A 23,478-nucleotide genomic window follows, 5' to 3' on the forward strand; every position below is an offset into this window, starting at 1 on the left:
ATAGATTCACGGAGTATCGGGGGACATTTGCATGTATCGTAATGGCTTTAATCTTCGTCATCTAAACCCTGCCCTGCCCTGTGTCTATTGTACAGTTGCTATGATGTTCAAAGCGGGACCGTAATCTATTATGAGATGTCCATCTTATCGTCACCCTTCTTGTCCTTATCTTGGTCCTTGCTGCTTGATCCGCGGCCCTCGTCCTCCTCCTTGACGTCGCCTAGAGAAGCCTTCTTAGCTGCCTCTTCCTCTTCGCGAGCCGCCTTTTCCTGTCGGGCCTTTTCCTCCTCCATACTCATGCGCAGAGCAAGAGCAAGCTCGGGCTCCATTGCGGGGTCGAAACCGAACTCGAACTCATCGTTACCACCACCTGCACCTCCAGCTCCGCTAGATCCGCCAGCGTTTTCACCCAGAAGAATGGGGGACGAGACGAGTTGGTCGCTAAGCAGCTTGCTGCTAGCAGGAATGACTACCAAGTGACAGCCCTCGTTCGTCTTGACCGTATCGATGAACAATTGCAGCTTGTTCTTGGTGCTGTCGTCGTCGAGGTCGCCGAACAGAACAAAGTCGACCGAGATGTTGGCCTTCTTCATCTTCTTGGCGAGTGTGGTGAGCTCCTTCTCTGATTCTTCGACGGGAGAACAGACGAAGACTATTATTCGTTGACGCTGGGATCGGTTCTGGCGATGCTTCAAGGCGAGCTAAGAAAAGGTCAGGACTTGTGTGGGCTCATCAACAGTGTATGCGACTTACAGTAGCCACCTGAATGCCCGTCTTCAAATGAGAAGAGCCTCCAATCTTCTTCTTCGTTCGGTGCAGACCCTCGAGGATCTTGCCCTGCTCCGTGGTGAGAGTCACCAACACCTCAGGTCCCTTGCCTCCCATGCTCATCAATCCAACAGATGATTCGGGGTTTCCTTGTGTGATAGACTGGAAAGTGATGTTGACGGCATCTACTTGCGAATCGAATCGGGTTGGTTGGTAGTCGCCATTTCTGCTGCTTTCGCTGTTGTCAACGACAACCATTACCGCCTCGAGAACCATGTTGAGCGTTGTTGTGTTCTGCAATTAAATCTGGTTTCGTTTGCAGCTGTGGAGATGTGAGGAGAAGAGATGCGTAGAAAGTGTTCAGGTGTTGATGTTGAGCTTCAGTTGGAGGTGAGAAGGCTAGAAGCGATTGAAGCTCCCAGTGTCGTAAGGCAGTTCAGCCTGGCGGAGTGCAGCTGTAGAGGTCCAAGGTAGAGCTACTTTGTTGCTGCGGGAACATGGGTGCAACACCGAAGTAGCTCTACCTTCTGTGTAGCCGCTACCAAATGCTTGCGTCAGGGAAGCTAAGACGTATTACCTAATCCTGTGACCCACACACTTTGTTTACTTCCCGCAGCTCCACCTCTAAACCAACGCGCCTGGGGTAGACAATCAATTGCAACTCCAGACATTCCGCACTTTTTGATTATTGTCACTAAATAAACAACGCCCAAATACATACACACATACACAAAAAATGGCTCCTACACGACCAAGAACAAGATCTTCAGTGGGATCTTCATCCCCTTCCAAGAACGCCATGGCCGAAGCAGTCCCTCTACGTTCTGGAAGCCCTACGGCGCACCCACGAAGTCCCATCAAGAAACGAACACCCGGTACCATCACGATGCAGCAAAAGCAAGCCATGATCGACAACATGCAGCTTGAGAGTATGAAACATTGAATAGGTAGAATGACACGCGACTAACCATGCTTCAGTCACTGAACGCGCTCGACGACTAAGGGCTCAATATAACTACATGGCCACAACAGTGCGCTCACGTATCGAAATGCGACTCAACAGAATTCCCATGTCAATGAGAAACGTCAAGATGGGAGACTTGCTGCAAAAGTACATGGAACAAGAAAAGCAGCGAGCTGCACGATCAGCAGTCACAAGGAAGCCTCCCACAACAGCACGAATTACAAGCCCAGTCAAACACTCCCAACCCAGCGCGCACAACTTCAAGTCTTCGGCGCGTACAAAACGCATGAGGTACATGATTCCCCTTGTCTTGTCGATTTCATGGGCTAACAAACTACAGTGATGCTATCTCGGGAGATAAGGAGAACGAAATTGAGCATAACGAAAATGCGAAGAAGAAGGTCAGAGGGATACCAAATGGAGACGTGTCTCTTATGCGACCTGCGCAAGTTTTGTCACCAACTTCGTCAAACTCGCGAATGGCGAATCGACCAGTATCCCCTATCAAATCCGGCATTGCACGACCCGCCTCTCCATTGAAGAACCCCTCACAATCTCGCTCTGCTGCGGCTGCGAATATGCTCACAAGCATGGTGGAAAAGGCAAAGGCCTCACGAGGCGGCGTTGCACGTAAGGTCACCACATCCTCAGCTATTAGCACAAATTCCAACAGCGCTGCTGTGGCGAAAAACAAGAAAGTGCTAGCGAATAGCACCTCTCGACCCCCTGTCTCGCGACCAGCCACGCGAACAGGACGTAGATCAATCGCCAACAGTGAATCGAGCGAGACCAGCAACGGAACAGTGATAAGAAAGGCCTCTGCGGCTAAGGGAGCCCCAGCAAAGAAGGGGGCCACAGCTTCGCGTAAGGGGGCTGCAACAGGTGGAGTACGCAAGACAACAGCGGCAAAGGCCAACACTTCTACCGCGAGCACAGGTACAGGACGAGTTTTGCGGAAACGGGCATAGCATGCTCCGTGATGAAGCAATGAGACTTGATTGGTGTATTGGTCATTTTTATCTTGGTACATGATATGGCGTTTAAGGACATAGGCGAGTCGTTATGCATAGGAAAGCAAGCTCCAGGTTATTTTACGATGTTGTTTTGAAACTGCATAAGCCTAGAAAAGAAAAGCGCAAGGTTTCATGAACAAACTCCCCTGTGCCATTTTTTTAATACGGAATGACTTATGGTATATATCCCTATACACTCTATGGCGCCGGAGCGGCCTTCTTCTTCTTCTTGTCCTCGACAAGTTCGATGTGGTCCTTAGGTATCTGCTTGTACTTCTCGAGTAGAAACTCCTCCAGCTCAATGCTGACATCACCCTGCACAACAATCTCGTCTCCGCCACCGGGAAGCTTTGTGACTGAAGCTCCAGTAGCAAACTTCTTGCCAAGATCCTTGGCGACCTGTGGTGATGTTAAGTACTGTCGTTCTCCAGCCTCGAAAGAGAGTGAAGTAGTAAACTCACCTTCTTGAGCTCCAGGTCAAACGCCTCCAGTCCTATCACGGCGGTGACAAACTTCTTCTTGTTTCGCTCGATGCGCTTGATAGTGACCGTGCTCTTGGCCAGCATGTCGGCATGCTTAGCTTCGGCAGCCTCCGCCTTTGCTGTCTTCTTCTGGGCATCCTTCTCGGCTCGTTTCTGGGCTTCGACAGATAGCGATGCTGTAGCAGCTTCAAGGGCCTCTATAGGTAGCGTTGGTTGTTATCGCATGTTCTAACTCATTCAAAATTATTTGTGATTGCATACCTGGTGACCAGATACGGCTGTACAGCTCTGGTTCGTTCTTCTCGAGCCACTCCCGGCATTTCTTAGCTGTTCCGCCATACTCGCAGTACTACTTGGACAATTATTCAGTTGGAATGGTTCTCTCAAGGGGGTCTCGTAAAAGGTAGGTCGTTACCTCTGGGGGTAGAGTGCAGACTGTGCGTAGACGCGGTTAGATATGTTTTGATTCTCGTTTTTATATCAGAGCTTCATAATGATAGATAACTTACCACCGCAGTAGGTGACACGACGGCTCTGAGGCTCGCCCTCGGGCTGTTCCACGTCGGCCATGGAGATTAGAAGCTCTGGGGTATTGTTTGAACGCTATTGAAAAGGAATTGTAGTCAAAAATTCGTTTGATATGAAGATACGCGTTACTCTGTCGACAATCGGGGATGCGAATCTATGGCGGGGTAAATTTCATGGAGGGGCACTGCACCTAAGTCTAGGTGCTGGGCTTGAGCCTTGTCCTCCAAATCGTAACCTTAGAGGCAAGGCCGGGACCATCAGTGGGGACATGACGGAGCTTCAAGCCTGAGGCAGGTTGCACTAACAATTTTGTGGTCACCCTAGACTTGAACGAAAATACGACATTTGTTCATCTACATCATCATTCGAGTACCCCTTAAACAATAGCGATTTTTTCGATTCTTTTTATGAGTTGATATAGCCAGATTAGATATTACAGCAACGAACAAAAAGTCCAATCCTCTATGGCCTGTATCTGGTCGTTAATACTGTTTTCACATCCACCCTCATCAACTGAAGATATGTGTCGATAACGAGCCAAAATCTAGACTCAGACTGGGATTCTTTTATTCTCCGAAAACTTACCTGAGAACAGTCCTGGAGTTTACCCGCGCTTATTCTCCAGGTTCTGCAGCATCTGGAGATTTGCCTATGCAAGACGACGTGACGAAAATGACCAACGACAGATTAGTGACGCTATCTTGGGTTACATTGGAATGATGTGCGCGCTTGCAACCTGACGGGTTAATTGTTTCTTCTTCTAGACCCTGGACTAGAGACAAGGCCTCGTGGCTTTAATCGAGCATCGTCAACCTCCCCATTCACGACTCACGTTAATCCACAATGAACTACGTCACACTTCTCACCGATAATCGTGGCCATTGCAATGCTTGATGCTTGGGCTCGGATTACCAATATCGGGCAACCTTGAATCGTCCTCGGCGCCTTCCACATCTTCCAACGTTTGATCGATCAAACCATGGTCTCTTAAAGCGGCCGGGACCATTTCAGCATGAAGAATTAACGACCAGTGAAGTAGTGAGGTCTAGCATACGCTTGGATATACGACATTTAGAAGGTTCGGAAACCTCCCCTTTGGGCCGGCTCTGTTGCATGACTTGTCTCAATTGAGCGACCTCATGGTCTCTGTCTTCATGCGTTCAGGCAGTGCTATCACAAAAACGATACCGCATTCGACGATGTACAGAATTGGCCAAGAGGCAGTTAGCCGCCCGAGAAACAAATGTTTTCGCTTATTGGCTCTATAGGGCCGTCAGTCGACCAATGGTCTCTCACGCTCGTTACCGTCATCACAGCTTTCGCGCGCGCAACAAGTTCTACCCCTGTCAACCGCTGTCAACCAAAAATAGAAATCCACGATCTTTCATCTTATTGGTTCTTTGAGCTAATTAGTTGCTCGCTAGTGGGGGTCAACCGACTTAGAGACCAGGAATCGATGCCACCTTGATGCAACCTCTTCCTCGTCTTGTCTACCGCCAACACAGACTTCACATTGCTTTCGCAGCCTTATGTGCCAGTCAGCTTCTTCAACACCATATTGGCGCTCTTAGTGCCCCCGCATGCGCCACATACCATGTCAATGGATGTCTGTCGATGCATCGGCCCACCTGAGCTACGGTACGGTGGACGAGGTGCTACTGCAAGTGCAGTATGTGCCGCCCAACCTCGACTCGTTCTGAGCCCACTCTTCGGATAGCCGCTCCAGCGAGTCTTGATGATCCTGGACAAGACTAGTCTAGCCTTCGGGCTTTAAGACTATGATAATCCCCCGGCCAGAAGCCTGGCCTCTTGTTCTACATTCTCTTCTTACCATCTTCAGCCTTCCGTGCTGTGTCACTTCGCAGATCCGCATAGAGCTTCGTTGATCGAGGCATCCTGTCGTTTTACACCACTTAATATCGACGCAGGCCGTCACCAGTCCCCAACTACCACGACTAATTTAATCAGCCTGTTTATTGCGTCGAGCCCTCGGGCCATAGTCAGATATCGGGAATAGCTGATATAAAAACGCAATATGGCCGATACACAAAACCGATACTACCCCCTGGACTCTTCGCTGGCTCGGAAGCACAGGGGGAGACTTAATCCTATAATCGAGGAGGATAGCGACGATGGTATGGCCCAGAATGGAGGTCGCAGGCTAAGACGAACTGGCAATACTCAACTCAAGATCGAGGCTTGGTTGACACCGATGAGCGATCATTTTCCGACACCAAGAGGAATTCACTACCTCTCCGCCCCAGTTCTACCATCGTCACCCTCAGCTGACTCGGCTACTGACACTTCACCTACAACTTCCAGTAACCCCTGGAACCGCCAGAGTGTTGCTACCGAGGCCACCGAGTTTGAGGACCTCTACGATGTAACAGATGATGAGGAAGACATGCTCAGGAGAAAGGCGTCTGCTAAGTCGAGGCAGGCCCCGACAAGGCAGCCCACTCCGCTTGTCATCCCAGCAACACGCGACAACTCTGTCGAGACGTGGTCTGCTGTGGACAACATGAAGAAGTCACTGACTTCTCCAGTTCCTCTGACTCCTTCCGTGAAACTTACTATGTCACCTGCTCAGATGGAGTTTATGCACGAACAACATGCTGCCCAAACACCAACAATGTCAGCACCTCCCTCCTTAGATGGTAGCTTGACATCTGAGCAACTCGCGGCCATGAGTGCTCCACCCACACCCATCATTGGTAACGAGGAATCAGCCACAGATGATGCTTGGGCCGGCGTTCAACTCCAGCCTGGTGCTCTGGCTACTCTTCATGCTCTTGCAAGCGGCGAGAACCTTCATGAACAGCCATCCCAGGTTATCGAGGTTCCTGAGCAACAGCCAACACAGCCAGCAGTTGAGATGCGACAACAACCACTGCGACTCATCACCACCTTCCACCCGCAGTCTGCTATCAACAGGGCTTTCTCTCCCAACACCAACCGCCAGTCTCTCGCCGACTTGACCAAGCTCGACATTCCCTCTCCAGGAGGCTTCTTCTCTGGCCTGTCTCCACGAACCCGCAACACATGGCACATGCCCTCCAAGTCTCCTGAGGATATGCCCCCACCTACGTCGACCACCGCCGAGCAGTTTTACCGATGCCCCTGGAACGCGGATGCTTCTGCTCCTCCTGTTCCCAAGCGAAAGGATATCGTCGAGGACTTTTATCGCAATGTCAGGTTTACACCCGCTCCCACGGAGCCCATCGTTGAACAGGTGGTTGAGCTTAAGGAGGAGGATGATTTCTCTGATGATATGCCCACTGCTCGCCCCGTGTTTGAGCACAAAACCGCTCCTTCCACTGTCGAATCCGCCGATGCTCCTGTTTCTCCTCAGGTCGAGGATGCTCCTACCGAGATTGTCGTCGATTACGACCCCGACTATGCTCGCAAGCAACAGAAGGAGGCCCTCTCCCACTTTGACCGTACTGAGCTCTGGCTCTCGGCTCAGCGATCTTACCTTCGCGGTGTCCAGGATGACACTTCTGAGGACGATGGTGGTCTCAACACTATTACTGAGGAGGCCGAGGAGGAAATCGGAACTTCCATGGTTCAGAACGAGCTCCCTCCCCTGAAGGCTCAGCATGAGCAGTCTATTGCTCCCCTCAAGAAGAGTGTTCGTTTTTCCAACCTTGTCTCGACATCCGACCACCCCAAGCGCCTGCCATCCATGCTCATCCGCCGCGAGTCTGCCTACTACCGAGCATTCCAAGACTACATCGTCCGCATCCAGCGCCAAGATGTCTTTGTTCACCAGCTTGCTCGTTTTGAAGCTATTCAGGCTCAGCGTGTTTCTCTCCGTGACTCTCACCGCAACCAGCTTCTCGGCAAGTATCAGCTCAGTGTCGTTCCACAGTCCGCCAAGAAGCGACTCAGCGCCAACGTTGCTCGTGGAGATGACAACATCATCGACGACCCTGAGAAGCTCCGACATGAGAAGGAGGTTGAGGCCATGAACCAGATGACCGTTGCTGCCTGGCACGTTGCCGCCATGAAGATGCTTAACGGTGGCCGTCTGATCTCTGCTCCCGTGACCAAGAGACTTGCTCGTCTGTCCCGCGCTGCTCCCAACAAGAGCGGTATTGTCCGTGAGCGCGCCAGAGTTCTTGATCTTGGTGGACAGACTACCTGCGACTGGGCGTGGCACTGCGCGCTCCAGTTCCCCAACACCAAGGTTTACACCGTCACCACCAAGTCTATTCGTCAACTTTCCAACTGCAACGTCCGCGGTCCTCCCAACCACCGTCAAGTTGCCGTTGAGAAGTTCTCTCGTCTTCCCTTTGCGGACAACCAGTTCGATCTCATTTCTGCCCGAGAGCTTCACAGCATCCTCAAGCTTTTTGGTGAGAACGGCGAAGATGAGTGGGACACTTGCCTTAAGGAGTGCATGCGTGTCCTCAAGCCTGGTGGCTACCTCGACTTCTCTCTTCTTGACTCAGACATCATCAACGCTGGTCCCGTCGGATTGGCCAAGAGTGTTGAGTTTGGCTTTGCCCTTAAGACTCTGGGCTATGACCCCAACCCCACCAAGCTCTGGCTTAGCCGTCTGGCTCGTGCCGGCTTCCAAGACACCCGCCGTATCTGGATGTGTCTTCCCATGGGTGCCAGGCGAAGCATGTACAAGCCTCCAACTCCTCCCATGAAGGACAGCCCTGATGGACAGGACGTCAAGACCTGTCAGATGGACGCCATGGTTATGGGAAGCAGTGACGATATCGCGAGCGCTTGCAGCATCGCTGGCGGCTGGAACTGGGAGCGATGGCTCCTTCGCTGTGAGATGGAGAAGGTTGCTGGCGAGCTGCGACTGGCCGACACCACCACTACTGGAATTGCCATGGAAGAGGCTGGCAAGTGTCTGGACGGTGTCGCCGCTGTATTCGAGGAAGGCCGAAACTGCAAGGCCGGCTTCCGAATGCTCAGTGGTTATGCTCAGAAGCCCAAGGCTGGCACTGAGACAATCAAGATTGCTCTCCGCGAGTAATCTGTGACATATAAAGTATTCATTTTCCTTTGTCAATACGCGCTCGAAATATTTGCAATACATAGATGAATTTTGCTTTTGAAATATGGATATATATGAAAAGGTATATAGGAATTAAGTATGAAGGGATGACGGGATGCGTGGATGCCGATTTCACGTATAATGGGTATCAGGTTAGGTTGGTTGCATGTGTTTGGCGAATGGGGTTTGTCCATGTTGTGTACGTACAGATACCATATAGTGCAGAACATGGTGTTCTGAATGCCCCTTGACGGGACAAACATTTCCTTTGTATGAAATATTTATTCAATTACCTATGGTGCATGTTTTGGAAGAGTGAATGTGACTGTGACTGAGTAACACGATTATCTCATGTCTTGGTGTAAAGGCAAGAGGCAATTGGACGAATGCTGCTTCTTAAACGGGAAAGGTCGGGCGGGCGGGCAAAAAGAGGGGACCCACACCCGACAGCTTCAATCGCAGCTCCATGACCCATCCCATCACCATCATTGACGACTACACGGACGCCTAGGAAAAAAGCATCACCACCCACGTCGACATCCCACTTCGGTTCGATTCGTCCACACTCGCTCCGAAAACGCAAGCTTCACAATGTCGAACAACAACTGGCAAGAGGAGGCCATGCGCCGTCTCCGACAGATGCAGCAGGCTCGTGGTGGTGTTGGAGGAGGTGGCCCTCAGATGCCTCGAGCAGCCGGTGGCGCTCTCGCTGGTGGTCTTTTGCTTGCTGGTGGTGCTCTGTTCCTGTCAAACTCGCTTTTCAACGTTGATGGTGGTCACCGAGCCATCAAGTACCAGAGATTAACTGGTGTGAGCAAGGAAATCTACAACGAAGGTACGAGGACCAATATCTCGGACGATTCGGATCCGGCCTAGAGGCTGACTTGGGAAACTTATAGGAACACACATCAACATCCCTTGGTTTGAGACCCCGATCGTGTACGATGTCCGAGCGAAGCCGCGCAACGTTGCGTCCTTGACTGGTACCAAGGATTTGCAGATGGTTAACATCACCTGTCGTGTGCTTTCCCGCCCTCAGATCGATGCTCTTCCCCAAATCTACCGAACACTAGGCACCGATTACGACGAGCGTGTGCTGCCCTCTATCGTCAACGAGGTTCTCAAGAGCGTTGTTGCCCAGTTCAATGCCAGTCAGCTCATTACACAGCGTGAGAACGTCGCTAGACTGGTGCGAGAGAACCTTTCTCGCCGAGCTGCCCGATTCAACATTCTTCTCGATGATGTCTCCCTAACTGTATGTACAAATCTTGCGAGTTAATATGTGCATTGAACTAACATGCTATAGCACCTTGCCTTCTCTCCCGAGTTCACAGCCGCCGTTGAGGCCAAGCAGGTTGCCCAGCAAGAGGCCCAGCGAGCAGCCTTCGTCGTCGACAAGGCACGACAAGAGAAGCAGGCCATGGTTGTCAGGGCACAGGGTGAGGCTCGCTCTGCTGAGCTGATTGGTGAGGCTATCAAGAAGAACAAGGCCTACCTTGAGCTCAAGAAGATCGAGAACGCTCGATTGATCGCTTCTCAGCTCCAGGAGGCTGGCGCCAAGAACAGGCTGATGCTCGACTCTGAGGGTCTGGGTCTTAATGTTTTCGAAACCGGTGAGAAGAACTAAGGATGATCAGGTGAGAGATGAAGAGGTGTGTTTATGGGGTTTAATGTAACTCTCCACTGTATGTCTACCTACCGAAATGGTTGTATTATTATGAATAATGAGGTAGTGAAAGAAAACTGCCTATTCTGCTCTGCTGCAAACAATATTGATTGAAACGATCAGCTTGTGAATCTATAATGAAGATGGAGCATGTATCTATGCGAACACAACTAACTACAGTAGGTACCTGGGTACATAAGAAAAAGACACGACATTGTATTAAGTTTTGTCTTGTTTGCTTTATAAGTTGGTAGCCTGAACAAGTCCTTGTTAGAATCGTGTTTAAGCATCGGATTCATCAATAGCAGGCAGGTGAATGGTTCTAGCGAGGCAACCGCCATTCAGTACCAGGGTCGCCCCTCCTTCCGTGAATGTTAACCTACAACCCCACCATCGATCCCGGGCTCAGTCAGCCCAACAGCGTCCAGCATTTGACTTTCTCATTAGCCTCGCATACTCGGAAGCTTCACGACTTGCCTTCTTTTTACTTCACAAACTCCAAAAAAGGACACGCGATAACACCAGAACCGAACGCCTTAACGCAACCGCAAATATGTTGATCAAGTACGTCACCGAAACTTCGACGTCATGTACAAACGCAGCTAACTTTGCGATTCAACAGGGTCCGAACATTGACTGGCAAGGAGATCGAGCTCGACATCGAGTCAGACTACAAGGTAATATTGGATAGACGCTTTCCATTTGGAGCAGAAGAGATATTGAGCTTATACTGACTGCTTGTAGGTCTCCCAAATCAAGGAGAAGGTCGAGGAGAAGGAGGGTATCCCGCCTGTTCAGCAACGACTCATTCACGGCGGCAAGCAAATGTACGTCGCATTTAACAACGCGCCCGTGTCAAGGATGCACCAGTTACTAACTTGTTTTGCTTAGGACCGACGACAAGACCGCCTCCGAATACAACCTCGTCGCTGGAGACACTCTGCATCTCGTCCTCGCCCTTAGAGGTGGACGATGGCTAGCATAAATAGTATCGAATGACAATTCGAACTATCGGAGTAGACTTTATTCCCAACCCAGGGAGCTCGATACAGGTTCCAGGATCATATACACGAAGGATACACAACACGCGCAGTATACAACAGCTGTTGAACCGAAAGGATCATGATGTCGAGTCAGCTGTACACTGAGGATGCGCAGAAGGCTGTTGCTGGGATTGAGCACTACTTAGAAGACACAAACACACGATGAGGATACCATAAAACAATCAAAGAGTTATCAAATTCTATAATGTTTGCCGATGCCTTGTAGTTCTTTTCGCTGGCGGTGCTGTTGTTGCTGTCGTACAAGTCACGAGCAAAGATAAATCCATTTTGAGCCATCCCATTTTATACCCAGTCTAATTCAAATTGATGGACCGTATTTCCTAGTCCCATTTGCAGTGTTGTACCATTTCCCAAAATCACCCGTTATAACTCGTACGCCATGCAGTAGGGACAAATAGCCTCCTGCTCGATGAAAACGCTCCGATGTACCACCCGAAGATGCAATAGTAAAAAAACAAAACAAAAAACTGTCCCAGGGGGCCTTAGGCTCTTCTTTTGGGCTTCATGAAGATATCAGTACCCTTACGCTTGCGTGGGTTGACAGCAGGAGGCAGTCGAGCAGCTGGTGGGGGCGAAGAGGATGGGCCAGCCTCAGGTGAAGGGGACAAAACTTCCCGCTCAGGGATAGGAGATCTTCTTTCCTCCTTGACTGGCCGCGAAGATCGAGGTTGTGAAGGTGCTGCAGCGGCTTGAGGCTTGGGGCCCTTATAACTATTGGATAGCAGACCTCGCTTGGCCTTGGCCACCGGCTTACTTGGACTAGGTGATGGCCGCTTGAGAGTAGATGATGAAGGGCGAGCAGATGTCTGTCGAGGAGGTGATGGATCGTCATCAAACAAATCGTCTCCACCGCCACCATCCGAGTCTGAGTCTGTGATGTATTGCGCTCGTTCCTCGTGAGCTTCAACTACCTCAGAAGGTGTTGGTTTTGGTGGAGGCGGCCGGATCGCTGGTTGAGACGCTCTCTGGTAGTCATTGACCATAGCGGGAGGTGCCTTTCGAATCTTTGAGATAGCATTGGATGACTGGGTCGGTCTCGACAATGAGCCATGGATGCTGGCAATTTCCTTTGTCTCCCTTCGCACCTTGCGCATTACGCTTGCGCCGTTGTTTGTCTTTGTGCGACTACCCCTTGTAAACGCCAGTGTGCTGCCATTGGGGTCTCGCGCTCCGAATCCCCAAGGTTTCTTTGGTCCGACTCTCCCTCCCTGCGGGAGCAGCCTCCTGTCGTCAACAATCTTGGTGATGGTCTTCTCTCTATCCTTCTTGATCCCCATAAAGGCGCTCTTGAGCTTAGCCTCACTTTCATCGAGGGCTTTCTGATGGTCTGATTTGTACTTTTCGTAGACGCGGTACCATTTCGTCGCGTTTGGGGGCTTGTATGCCTTCTGCTTGAATTCCATTGGGAATTCGTGCTTGATTATCTTGAGCCATATCTCGCCCGTCTCGCCTTGGATTTGCGGGGAGTTAATCTCGATAGTACGTAGTTGTTTGGGATTATCGATTTTGAGAAGCAGAGGACGGATGGTTTTGTAGAGGAGATAGTCGCCGACGCTGTCGAGTTCGCGAATGTTCTTGATGCATGCCGCTGTGGCAATCTCCAGGAGAGACTTGGCTGGCATATTGACGTGTATGTGTAAAAGATTAGGTTCAGGGATTTTTGTTCAAGTATTCGCTCGGTCTACTGGTGGTATTATGAATTATATGTTGGAAGGTCTGTCGTGGAAGTAAGGGCGAAATCGGAGCTGTCGACTATGTGACAACGGGGCAGGTTGGCTTATATCAAAATAGTGGAAAAGGGGGTAGCCGTATATATAAGCTAGCGCAATAGCTACCGCTTGTGAATCAGTGTTACCGCGACATTGCAAAAAATAGAATGTTGAGTTAAAGAGAGCCCAGGGTTGTCAGAAGTCAAAGGGAAGTTGTTAAAGAGGCTGAGCCACGACGTAGTTGTCGGGGATGTGATAGGTGAGACCTCTTTTTGGTTTGGGATGCAGCTTGGGGAGCATGGGTCTTTACCTTATTGGTTCAAGCGCAAAACGACTTTGGTCTAAAAAAGAAAGGGGATCTACAGAAAGATGACACAAAGAAAACGAAGAAGATGGAGCCTTTATATAGCCTGCAAAAATGAAGGTTCAGGGGAGTCATTTTGCAAGTCTTGTGATTCTATCGAGAGAGTTTATTTTGTTAAATTTACGGTTAGTAGCTTATTGTGTTGATATTAGAAAACTGCGTTATTTAGGTGTGTAATATTGATCAGGCTCAAGTAAGATATCTGTATAAGGTTCAAGTCAAAAAAGAAAATGGAGCCTTTAAGGCGTGTCAAGGTGTGGCAGTATTTTGTTTCCAGTCATCTAGGTGTCCGCTACAAAGACAGTAGACGGGAGTTATTCTGGTAGCTGGAAATAACAAACACTGAAAGACATGACTTAACGCCCGTGCACCCTTGTTTCCAGGCTTTCTTTGTTCTTGAGAGAAGAGATGCTACCCTATATCTGAAATAATACAAACTTAACTTGCTTCAACACAAGGTAACTGAGCATTACATAGTCCAAATTCTAAAGTCCTTCTAATTAATCTTAGTCGGTTGCTTTTATTTTCCTGACTATAGGTTTCCAAATCAAATTACTCTAGTAATTACCTTACCTTATAGTTCTACCCGTAGGTAGTCGAGGTCGAGAATAAAGAAGGAGACCCGCTTTGGTACATCTTAGCTCCTGCAGCCTGTAACTCCATCCATATTTACGACACTGCGCGCGCCGTCACTTTCTCCTACAAACCTGCCATCCACATCAACCAACATCATGTCCGAACCATTCATCAAGCAAGATCCTTATATCAAACCCGACCCCGAAACCCCAGCAGAGGAAGAGGATCTATACGAAGATGCTGGCGACCTCGAATTTTACGACAAGAATGCTCCCACTTCCGAGACGCTCTACCTAGCGCGCGTTCCTCGATACATGTGGGAAGCTTGGTACAAGCTCACCGAGCGACTGGGCGACGACGATGAGATTCAGATTGGCACTCTGCGAACATGGACCGAACAAAAGCCAGACGGCAGCTCGGATGTGCGTATTCTATCCTGCGCCTGCATAAGCGAAGCAAGGCAAGGCATGATGATGGCATCATATTGACATAAGGATAGACCAAGCTTCGCATGCTTCTCTCCAACAACTGCCCCGAACACCAAGTGCTGCCTCGCGAATACGACCTCGAAGTCCTAGAACCCAATGTCAGCAACCACTTCATCTTCAGCGAAGAAGATTTGCCCGGTTTCAAGGCACGGAGCAAGGCGCGACAAGAGGCTGCTAACGCTGGTATCCCTGCCTCGCTGCTAAGGCAGAAGCAAGCCAACAACGGCAACGGGCCAGATCGACCGACGTACGACCGCAGGAGCCGATATCAACCCTACTATCGAAAGGCTGTTCCCAGTAAGTACAACTGTATGGTTTGCGACTAAAGGATGGGTGGCTAATTCGTCACATCAGAAAAGACGAAGATCTTTGGTAAGATACATTATGATGTTCGCGTGGAACCTCGTGATATTAGGGAAGAAGAGCGACTGCTTCAGCAGAAGATTCTCGATGCTGAGGCAAACAAGTCCAAGCTTCAAATTATCAGTCGAAACGCAGCTTCAACCATTGTCAACCCCGGAAGTGTCAGCGCAGCCAACTGGGGTGGCAGCTTTGTCGTAAGTTTGGTTGTTTTTATGTGTGTTACAATCCAAGCAATACTGACCAACCTGCTAGAAAAATGCTGCAGCTACAGCCAAGCCAAAGAAGGGCGAGGTTTTCAAGGCCGCCCGTATCCCAGAGAACCAGCTTCTGGATCTTATTTTCGAGTGTTTCCGCCAGTATCAATATTGGTCTATGAAGGCACTTCGACAAAAGCTCCAGCAGCCCGACCAGTACTTGCGGCAAGTGCTTGAGAAGATTGCCGTCCTCAACAAGAGTGGTCGGTTCGCCAACCACTACTGTTTGAGCGACGCTTACCGCGACAAGGGCGGCGCAGAGGCCCAAGAGGCTGCCGCCGAACCCATGGACGATGACGACGACGACGAAGAGATGGAAGATGTGCTACCAGTCTCTTAGGGACGATCGTGATTCTGGCACGTCCTACGAGCAACAAATAACAGTAAGAGGTAGAATTTCATCATCACAGGAAGATTTGATTACAGCATAGCTGTCGTATAATGCTACGTTGGAAGGAAGAATTCAAACAAAGGATAGGGTTTTTAGAGCATGATACCCTTTAGCACCAGAGATTACAAGAAGTAGTCAACTTAGCGAATGAAATGTTTTTGTTAGAACTTGTTGACTTGTCTCAGTAGACGACTATCAGGCGGTCCAAAAAATAACCAGGACACAGAAGCCTATTGACAAAATAACTTAGACTTGCTTAGGCACTAAGCTTAGGTTAAACTATCCTAACTTTTACGATACCCTTAACTAAGTCTCGCTTTTTTTCTTTGACCCACCTGACTACCTATCTATCGTTGTTTATACCCGGCCTTTACTAGGTAGGTATGTAAGTAGGAAGCTTGGCCGAGCTACTACTACGATTTCCTGGTCATTGTGATCCACTCACTCTCACTCTTTACAAGAACAACTACGTAATGAACTTCCCCGCAATAACCAAGTTAACTTAACCTTAGTAGACTCTAGAATAACCACAGGCGCTCTATAAAACGCCATTTGAATATTGAGTCAGCTGCTGGTTCTGAGCGGGAAGCTACCTTCCAAGATCTTGGCTCAAATGCTTATGCTTATAGCTCTTCTCCACTTGTTGATCATCCCAGCAACTTCGCTTATGACAACAACCTCGCCTCAAGACTGCCTTCATTATTCTTCCTGTTACAAGATGCATCTAGTATTCGACTTTGACGGAACGATTACCCAGGAAGACACAATTGGGGAGCTGGCCCGCTCGGCTATCGAGATACAGCGGAATAGGAATGGCCACGATCTTCAGGCTTCATGGGACCAAGTGGTTCAAGCCTATGTTGCCGATTACAGACACTACAAAGAGAATCATCCGTCACCAGAGGATACGCGGACATGCGTGGATCAAGAGTTTCACTTTTTGTCGGGAATGAAAGACGTGGAGGAGGCATCATTACAGCGCATTGCCGAGTCACGCATCTTTACAGGCTTGGATGCTGAGACGCTATCACAAGCTGGAGCCGACGCCGTTACCGCTGGGAGGATAGAGATCAGAGATGGGTTCAAAGACGTCATGAACCTTGCAGCTGAAAGGAATTGGAGCGTGAGCGTTATATCGGTCAACTGGTCCCGTGCTTTTATTCGAGGCGCTCTATCCCCACACACTCTTGATGTTGTTGCGAATGAACCAGCTCTGGACGGAACCATTACAGGCCCCGAGTTCTTTAGTGGACGTATGACGAATGCGCGAGAGAAGAAGGAAGCTTTGAAGCATCTTATGAAAGAGAAGGACGGAAAAGTGATTTACTTTGGGGACTCGACGACGGATATGGAGTGTTTGCTCACAGGGGGAGTTGTGATATCGGATGATGAAGAATCAACATTGATGAAAACACTGAAGAGGATAAGAGTTAATGTTCCTCACGTTGGTGAGAAGAGTGAAGGGGATGGTAAAGTGAAATGGGCGAGGAACTTTCGGGAAGTATTGGACAGCGGATTGTTGGATGGGCAGGCATAACAGTGCTGAAAGATTTCTTGCTTCTGAGGAACATTCTAGTCTTGGAGAGAGAATTTTCTTGTTTGCTTCTAATTTAATTGACATGAATGTCGATATTGAATAATGGACGAAATGCATGAATTCGGGCACGGATGAACCTTGCGATGTTGCACGCTGTTCACGCCAACGACGTGGCTAGTGCAAGAATCCATTAATAGTGAAATGAGATCCCATGTAAACAAAGAAAATGCCTCCCATCTTGTGTCTGGTTGCGCCCTGTACAAGAGAACAAGGTTTGTTGACTGTCAATGGATCTGATTGTACATAAAGAACATAGCCCCAAGAACATTAATAGTCTGTGAACACCAACAAAAGAACACTTCTTCACTGTCTTGTTAGTTATTTTGCTTGTTCAGATAATGATATAAAAACGACAAGATGCTCGACCGATCTATAGACTCCGCCCTCATCCACAACAAATATCGATACAGAAGAAACCTCTACCCACGAGCATTATCAGTATCGACCCCATCAACATCTATATCTCTACACCGTCACTATGTGTTTATACGGCCGTGTCGTTTTCACCTGCGCCCACGAGCGCTGGGGTTTATGTGTAAAGAAGTGCCCGACCAGCGAAGCCTTTATCGCCAAGGAGAGCGACCAAGATTGCTTGGTAAAAAACCCTCACGTGCCTACATCACGAAGATTGCAGAAAAAGTGCAACAGATGTATCGCGATGGGAAACAAATTGGGCAAAGCTAGGAGGAGCATTGAGGATGTGAAAGAGACTCTTAGGAGGATCGAGGAGAAGAAGGCAAATATTGAAGAGTAGAAGAAAATCGAAGAGAAAAAGAAGATGGAAGAGAGTCAAGCTGAATCTGCTTTTGAATTGGATCCTGGTCTCGGAGTCATTAGTGAAGAGGATGAGACTGAGGAGTCTGAGATGGGAGATTCTTCTTGGGCGAGTGGTTCATGCACATCATAGATACGAAGATACGAGTCGAGATAATACCCGGTTGATGGATTTTGGATATACCCTTATAGGCTAGAATGGACACGAGTCTAATGAATAAACGGAAACATTTGATTCTATATCCCATTTACTTGTCTAACATGACTTATCAGAGACTTCTTTTGGTGACTAACAGTTGTTATCAATATATCAAATTAATCTGAAAATTGGGCAGCAATAATCTGTAAATTACATCACAACTCTTACCATTTCTGGTCATCTCTGCGAGAAACAAGTCTCGTGATGTCTGTTGGTTCATGGATATCAAGGCCAATGTCACTCTACCAAAACCTGCGCCTCAGTTGAGAACCCATATTTACGCCCGAGATAAACCCAGAATGGCAGTTCGCTTATAACTGTCCAATTGATGTACATCATGTCACTGTCCTTTTCTCTTTTCCCCGGATCTAATCTAACTCAGCCACCACCGACCGATATCCTCCGATTCCCCGTTCCGGCCGGATCCACTTCCCAGGTCCCGGAGTCCCGTCTCATTCGCCGTTGGACGGATCTTGAAGCCGTGATGGAAGAACATGAGACATTCTAGAGTCGTGGAAGGAATATTAACCTTGTCTGTCAACACCTCGTGACGCTCTTTGTGCGTGGCCTAACAGCGGTATCAAGATGTCGGGCTCGTAATGAACCAGCCCCCCCGGCTAGACAAACTCTTGGCAGTCAGCTTCAGAGGATCATTCACGTACATAAATAAGCTTGACCCGCCGCTGGACGATCAATGGCACTTGATTGCATACAGCTGTAGAAAAAGGAGTGACCTACCGCTCGCTTATACCGTATCCCCCCCCCACCGACACTATAGTCCTACCTTAACTTCCAATCCTTCTAGTCAAAAGACTCTCATGAATAACGAGTTCTCGACCCCGTTCAAGAGGGTCGCCGCTCTTCTCAAGTCCCGCAAGACTACGCTGTCCGTCTCGGGCGGTGGAGCACAACCGCCCTAATGGGGTTTGTACACCACGGTTTAGATCTCTTCAACTATGACCAGAAGGTCTGTTCCAAGCAAGTTCTTATCACGGGGAATGACACTCCGTCAAACATTGAGTATGATGAATATGTCGTTTATAAACGAGATGGTTCTGAGCCTGCGCCTGAACCTGCACCTGAGAGTTTGAATCATGCTTGGGGACATCATGATGAACATATCACTCACCATTTTACCCGCGATGATACCCCGGGAACTACAATCTTTGATCTAGCATTCCGCCAAGGACATATGCTTGATCGTGAAGTCAGTATTTATCAGCAGCTACAAAAGACGTTGACTAACTAGTTGAAAGGGTACTTTTCGAAAGCCAGATGACGATGAAGCACCATCAGCTGGCATGGAAGGTCGAATTCGCAGAGTGTAAGTTCTCTTTGTCACCGTATACCTACTTATCTGACTGGATACAGCATCTGTTTCAAACGCAAGACAGGCATCTACGATGGCAACCGCGAGATTCTCAGCATGACAGTTGACGATCTTGCCGCCATGAACCTTCACCCTGCCACTCTGCAATACTCAACCCGTACTACAACAGAATCTAGATTCTGGTCCAAAGATAGGTCTCAGCTGAGTAGGTCTACTTATAGCCAATAATAATCAACTTCTAACAAATACATAGGCATTATTCTCGCTTTCTCAGAAATGCCAAAGACGCCCTGCGACTTCCTCTCCATGACATACGATGTTCGTGATCGCTCTGCAACCATCCTGGTCCGACAATCTTGGGAGCCAAGACGTCACAACATGGACGATCTCGACGAGTACGACCACCGTCTCGAGTCATGCAGAACCCATTGGGCACACCCTCTCATCATGCCTGTCGTGTTACTCCAAGTACAGTTCTTGCGGTGCGAGGAAGCTGTCAGCGAGAACAACTCCAACGTAGCTCATCTGGAATACGATGTTAGCAACATTGCGGGTTTCGATGCAGCAGAGTTCGGGAGACGTCTGAGCCGAACCTTTAGTAATGGAAAGGATGGCGAGAGAATTACATGGGGCCCGTCGACTATGACAAAGCTAATGAAGAGGGCGCACGAGGTTCTCAAAGATACTATCAAGCTTCTTGATACTATTCGATGGATGGAAAGAGCTATCAAGGTCTTGATTCTAGCTGGTGATGAACTCAATGAACGAATGGGGAACAGCTTGTGCTTTAGTCAGGATCTTAGCATGTTAAGTCCTAATTACTTGGACCCATCAGGTGGATTTCCTCCAGTCAGTCCTGTTCTGCCACCTCGAGATCTTCCTAAACTTCAGCTCCCTGAAGAGATCACGGATGGCGACTCCCTGGGCCCTCATTGGCATGAAATTCGCCAGTACCTCGATGGTCTGCTTAGACTCTGCATGGGTCTTGAGACTGATAGACGTATGTCAGAGGCTAGATGCCGTGCCCAAATCGACATGGTAAGTATCGCGACCTCCCTACTGAACGGCATATGCTTACATACCACAGATCTACAGTAAGATGGCTCAGGAAGACAACATCCTCAACGCTCGAATGGCCGTATCATCCTCCCGTGACAGTTCCTCCATGAAAGCTTTAGCCGTCATAACCGCCATCTTTCTCCCCGGAGAGTTTCTAGGTACCCTCTTCGGCATGTCAATGTTCGACTGGCTTGGTCCAGAGGCAGAAGACGATGCCATCGATGATGCTGCAGGAGTCACGATCCAAGGGGTGAAAGTCAAGCGCTTCGGTGAAAATTTTTGGTACTACTGGGCCACTGCCGTGCCCCTGACCATAATGATCCTCGTCTTATGGCGGGCCTGGTGGGTTAACCAGGACCGTTACTTCCGAAGACACTTGTCCCAGGAGCTCAGCGAGGAGAGATACTGGACCGCTGATGGCAAGCCTCGACAGCTGGAGCGTAGCTTCCTTTGGGACTTCTTTTATCTTTCTGCGAGGAGGGATGAGAAGCCGCGCACGAGAGAGGACTTGGCTGAGCTTGAGACTGTTTCTTCCACTACGAAGGATGAATACAACGGAGGATTGCCGAGAGCTACGAGTATGAGACAGAGAGAGATTCTTGAGACGCGCAGTTGGAGACTTCAAAGGGGGGCAAATACAGCTGTATGATCAAGGTTCCTGTGTGTGCAATGTTTGTTTACCAGCACAATGTAGCAGCATTTACGAGTTTGTATACGGGACTTGGCTAGATTGTCCTCAGGTTCTGTAGTTATTGTTCATATATCCACATATTTCAAGACATTAACCGACCTTCTGAGTCGTCTTCGGACAAAACTGGTTCTCGATCAATCGTGGGACCTTGGCAGGAGTTTATCACGTAGCTGTTAGTGATAGTGCTTCCACCGCACGCTGAAAGAACTTCCAGATAGCCCTGCCGCAGGGCATCAGAAGAATTGACCGTTATAAACATAAGGGATAAAATAGTTTAGTCATCTTATGCTAATTTAGATTAGCATTTAGGCTACTTTTATTCTGGTAGCCTAAGCCTTAAAGGACCTTTCTTCTGTTACCCACCGAGCCCTGCCACTTTCTTTTCTTCCTTTTCCGTGGGAATGCGAGTAGAACATCAGATGACATATATGCATGTAATTGTGACATCAAATGGCGGTTTCAAGGTGAACCAATTCTTACTTATGCTGTGGTCAGAGAGTTACATCTGGTGCCTCATCCATTCATGGCAGAGGCTGTCCATAACTGAAAGTCGCGGGATCGGGGGGCATGGCCGATGTCTTGTATCAGAGATAGACAGCAGAGATTTCGATGCAAACGGCCGGCCCGATGGTTTCTGAATCGATAATTGTGGGCGACTGGAATGCAGATTGACGATTCAGGCGCCATTAAGGACATCGTGATGGCTTCACTAGTTTAGTGTCAGTGTCAATGCCAACCATTACTGATCTGTCATCATCGTCTCTAGCTTAGCCACAGACCCTTCTTTGAATCAGGAACAGGCAGCAGAGGAAGAGAAAACTATTTATTCCAAATCACCAACGCTTGGACGTTGCGAGAGGCAGAGTTTGTATGTTCAACGTTGATGAGTCCAGAATGAGTCTCGGCGACGCCTTTACTAACGTCTGTTTTCTGGATCATGATCTAGACCCTTGGAATTAGTTATTGCTTGGTTTCTCGGGATTGTCTTGTGTGAGTTAACGATAGTAGTCTTGACGAGCTGTCAAAATGTGAATCATTCAAGGGAGTCACCCTCGAGGTAGCGGGAGCGCAAGGGAAAGGACTCAGACATTAGCGGGAGCGGCGTCTTACGTACCCTGACGAGGGGCTCATTGTGAAAAGTAGGGGACAATTGATTGTTGTCTCCCTTGACAGACATTAATATATATACAATATATATGACTTGGCGATTATCTCAAATTCAACCCTTCTTCTGAGTTCGATGTATCAGTCAGCAACCGCCTAAAGTCGAACTGGGCAGGCACGATTAACGGGTCAATTCAGGGTCAGGAACAGGCACAAGATTGGAAGGTGCAGAAATCGATTAAACGGAAGGAGGCTTACGCAGGAACGACTGTCACTTTCAACTTTAGCTTGTCGGGTCCCGACGCCGATCGGGGTCTTAAACTCTATACTTTCATCATCACCAACGCTACTACATCCACTTACACTAGGATCACCAGCATCGAGCCTACGGACTTTCTCTCCAACCCCGAGAAAGACCCCGACTCAACCCTATTTCGGCTCATTCGCAATGACAATCTGATCTGAAAGAAATCATCAACATGTCCCAGTGCCTTAAACTCCGACCGCCCGTCCCTAGTGCCATCATCCACTGGTTCCAGACACTAAGCGCATTCCTCGTCAGGGTCCCAAGACATACCAATCCCACGTTTTAGAGGCTTGTGGCGCTCGATAAGCTCTCAGACTTTGGTCTTCATGTCTCATCCGACGTCGAGACACCCTTAGTCGAGAACGGAATCCCCTTGATGGAGGGTCAGCGATGCTTTCCGTAGCATGCTTGGGCGTCCTCTTCCCACCGCTACGCGTACACAATACGCTTTCGTCGACATGCTATACTCCTTCAGGATCTTCTTCTTATCCTGAACCGAGATAGCCAGAGTGGCGTGCCTTCATCATGTCCAAGGTCATAAATTTGCCTCGATTCCCGTGTCTCACGCTCTTGGCTTCCCTTCTCTTCCCATTGATCTCACCCTTAAGCCATTCCTTTTCCATCAATATCCAACCAACGTCACTCGTTCCTTACAAATCGTCTCCCTCGCTTTCATAAAGTATAGTGCTTTCTCATTCTCCGCTTCCGTCACCTGGTTTCTGTCTCACTGCCAGCCTGCCTTCAGCATCTTGTCTCAGCTTAAACTCCCT

At 48.9% G+C, this 23,478-nt stretch overlaps 10 protein-coding genes across 10 annotated transcripts; 7 read left to right on the forward strand and 3 right to left on the reverse strand.

The window, feature by feature from the left end:
- Nucleotides 1–128: 128 nt before the first annotated feature.
- FIESC28_07622 (uncharacterized protein) lies at nucleotides 129–1,044 on the reverse strand (the record flags this gene model as incomplete). The annotated part of the gene is made up of 2 exons (XM_031161762.1): nucleotides 129–701; nucleotides 754–1,044. The coding sequence occupies 2 exons, from the start codon at nucleotides 1,042–1,044 to the stop codon at nucleotides 129–131; spliced, it is 864 nt and encodes a 287-aa protein (XP_031014184.1).
- Nucleotides 1,045–1,504: 460 nt separating this feature from the next.
- FIESC28_07623 (uncharacterized protein) lies at nucleotides 1,505–2,700 on the forward strand (the record flags this gene model as incomplete). The annotated part of the gene is made up of 3 exons (XM_031161763.1): nucleotides 1,505–1,697; nucleotides 1,747–2,023; nucleotides 2,073–2,700. 3 exons carry the CDS (start codon nucleotides 1,505–1,507, stop codon nucleotides 2,698–2,700), a joined length of 1,098 nt encoding a protein of 365 aa, XP_031014185.1.
- Nucleotides 2,701–2,943: 243 nt separating this feature from the next.
- Nucleotides 2,944–3,797, reverse strand: FIESC28_07624 (uncharacterized protein; the record flags this gene model as incomplete). Its single annotated transcript, XM_031161764.1, has 5 exons — nucleotides 2,944–3,144; nucleotides 3,207–3,424; nucleotides 3,489–3,576; nucleotides 3,643–3,662; nucleotides 3,737–3,797. 5 exons carry the CDS (start codon nucleotides 3,795–3,797, stop codon nucleotides 2,944–2,946), a joined length of 588 nt encoding a protein of 195 aa, XP_031014186.1.
- A 1,993-nt stretch (nucleotides 3,798–5,790) lies between these two features.
- On the forward strand, nucleotides 5,791–8,751 carry FIESC28_07625 (uncharacterized protein; the record flags this gene model as incomplete). Its single annotated transcript, XM_031161765.1, has 1 exon — nucleotides 5,791–8,751. One exon carries the CDS (start codon nucleotides 5,791–5,793, stop codon nucleotides 8,749–8,751), a length of 2,961 nt encoding a protein of 986 aa, XP_031014187.1.
- A 612-nt stretch (nucleotides 8,752–9,363) lies between these two features.
- Nucleotides 9,364–10,399, forward strand: FIESC28_07626 (uncharacterized protein; the record flags this gene model as incomplete). Its single annotated transcript, XM_031161766.1, has 3 exons — nucleotides 9,364–9,607; nucleotides 9,672–10,027; nucleotides 10,079–10,399. 3 exons carry the CDS (start codon nucleotides 9,364–9,366, stop codon nucleotides 10,397–10,399), a joined length of 921 nt encoding a protein of 306 aa, XP_031014188.1.
- A 592-nt stretch (nucleotides 10,400–10,991) lies between these two features.
- FIESC28_07627 (uncharacterized protein) lies at nucleotides 10,992–11,423 on the forward strand (the record flags this gene model as incomplete). Its single annotated transcript, XM_031161767.1, has 4 exons — nucleotides 10,992–11,002; nucleotides 11,061–11,115; nucleotides 11,183–11,265; nucleotides 11,330–11,423. The coding sequence occupies 4 exons, from the start codon at nucleotides 10,992–10,994 to the stop codon at nucleotides 11,421–11,423; spliced, it is 243 nt and encodes an 80-aa protein (XP_031014189.1).
- Nucleotides 11,424–11,984: 561 nt separating this feature from the next.
- FIESC28_07628 (uncharacterized protein) lies at nucleotides 11,985–13,124 on the reverse strand (the record flags this gene model as incomplete). The annotated part of the gene is made up of 1 exon (XM_031161768.1): nucleotides 11,985–13,124. One exon carries the CDS (start codon nucleotides 13,122–13,124, stop codon nucleotides 11,985–11,987), a length of 1,140 nt encoding a protein of 379 aa, XP_031014190.1.
- Nucleotides 13,125–14,306: 1,182 nt separating this feature from the next.
- On the forward strand, nucleotides 14,307–15,596 carry FIESC28_07629 (uncharacterized protein; the record flags this gene model as incomplete). The annotated part of the gene is made up of 4 exons (XM_031161769.1): nucleotides 14,307–14,573; nucleotides 14,651–14,936; nucleotides 14,994–15,196; nucleotides 15,255–15,596. The coding sequence occupies 4 exons, from the start codon at nucleotides 14,307–14,309 to the stop codon at nucleotides 15,594–15,596; spliced, it is 1,098 nt and encodes a 365-aa protein (XP_031014191.1).
- A 769-nt stretch (nucleotides 15,597–16,365) lies between these two features.
- Nucleotides 16,366–17,184, forward strand: FIESC28_07630 (uncharacterized protein; the record flags this gene model as incomplete). The annotated part of the gene is made up of 1 exon (XM_031161770.1): nucleotides 16,366–17,184. The coding sequence occupies one exon, from the start codon at nucleotides 16,366–16,368 to the stop codon at nucleotides 17,182–17,184; it is 819 nt and encodes a 272-aa protein (XP_031014192.1).
- Nucleotides 17,185–19,136: 1,952 nt separating this feature from the next.
- FIESC28_07631 (uncharacterized protein) lies at nucleotides 19,137–21,255 on the forward strand (the record flags this gene model as incomplete). Its single annotated transcript, XM_031161771.1, has 5 exons — nucleotides 19,137–19,424; nucleotides 19,474–19,541; nucleotides 19,589–19,752; nucleotides 19,801–20,585; nucleotides 20,635–21,255. The coding sequence occupies 5 exons, from the start codon at nucleotides 19,137–19,139 to the stop codon at nucleotides 21,253–21,255; spliced, it is 1,926 nt and encodes a 641-aa protein (XP_031014193.1).
- Nucleotides 21,256–23,478: the final 2,223 nt, after the last annotated feature.

Source organism: Fusarium coffeatum (genome assembly GCF_003316985.1).
Source record: "Fusarium coffeatum strain FIESC_28 chromosome Unknown BRIP53273_contig_171, whole genome shotgun sequence".
NCBI classification, from domain to species: domain Eukaryota; kingdom Fungi; phylum Ascomycota; class Sordariomycetes; order Hypocreales; family Nectriaceae; genus Fusarium; species Fusarium coffeatum.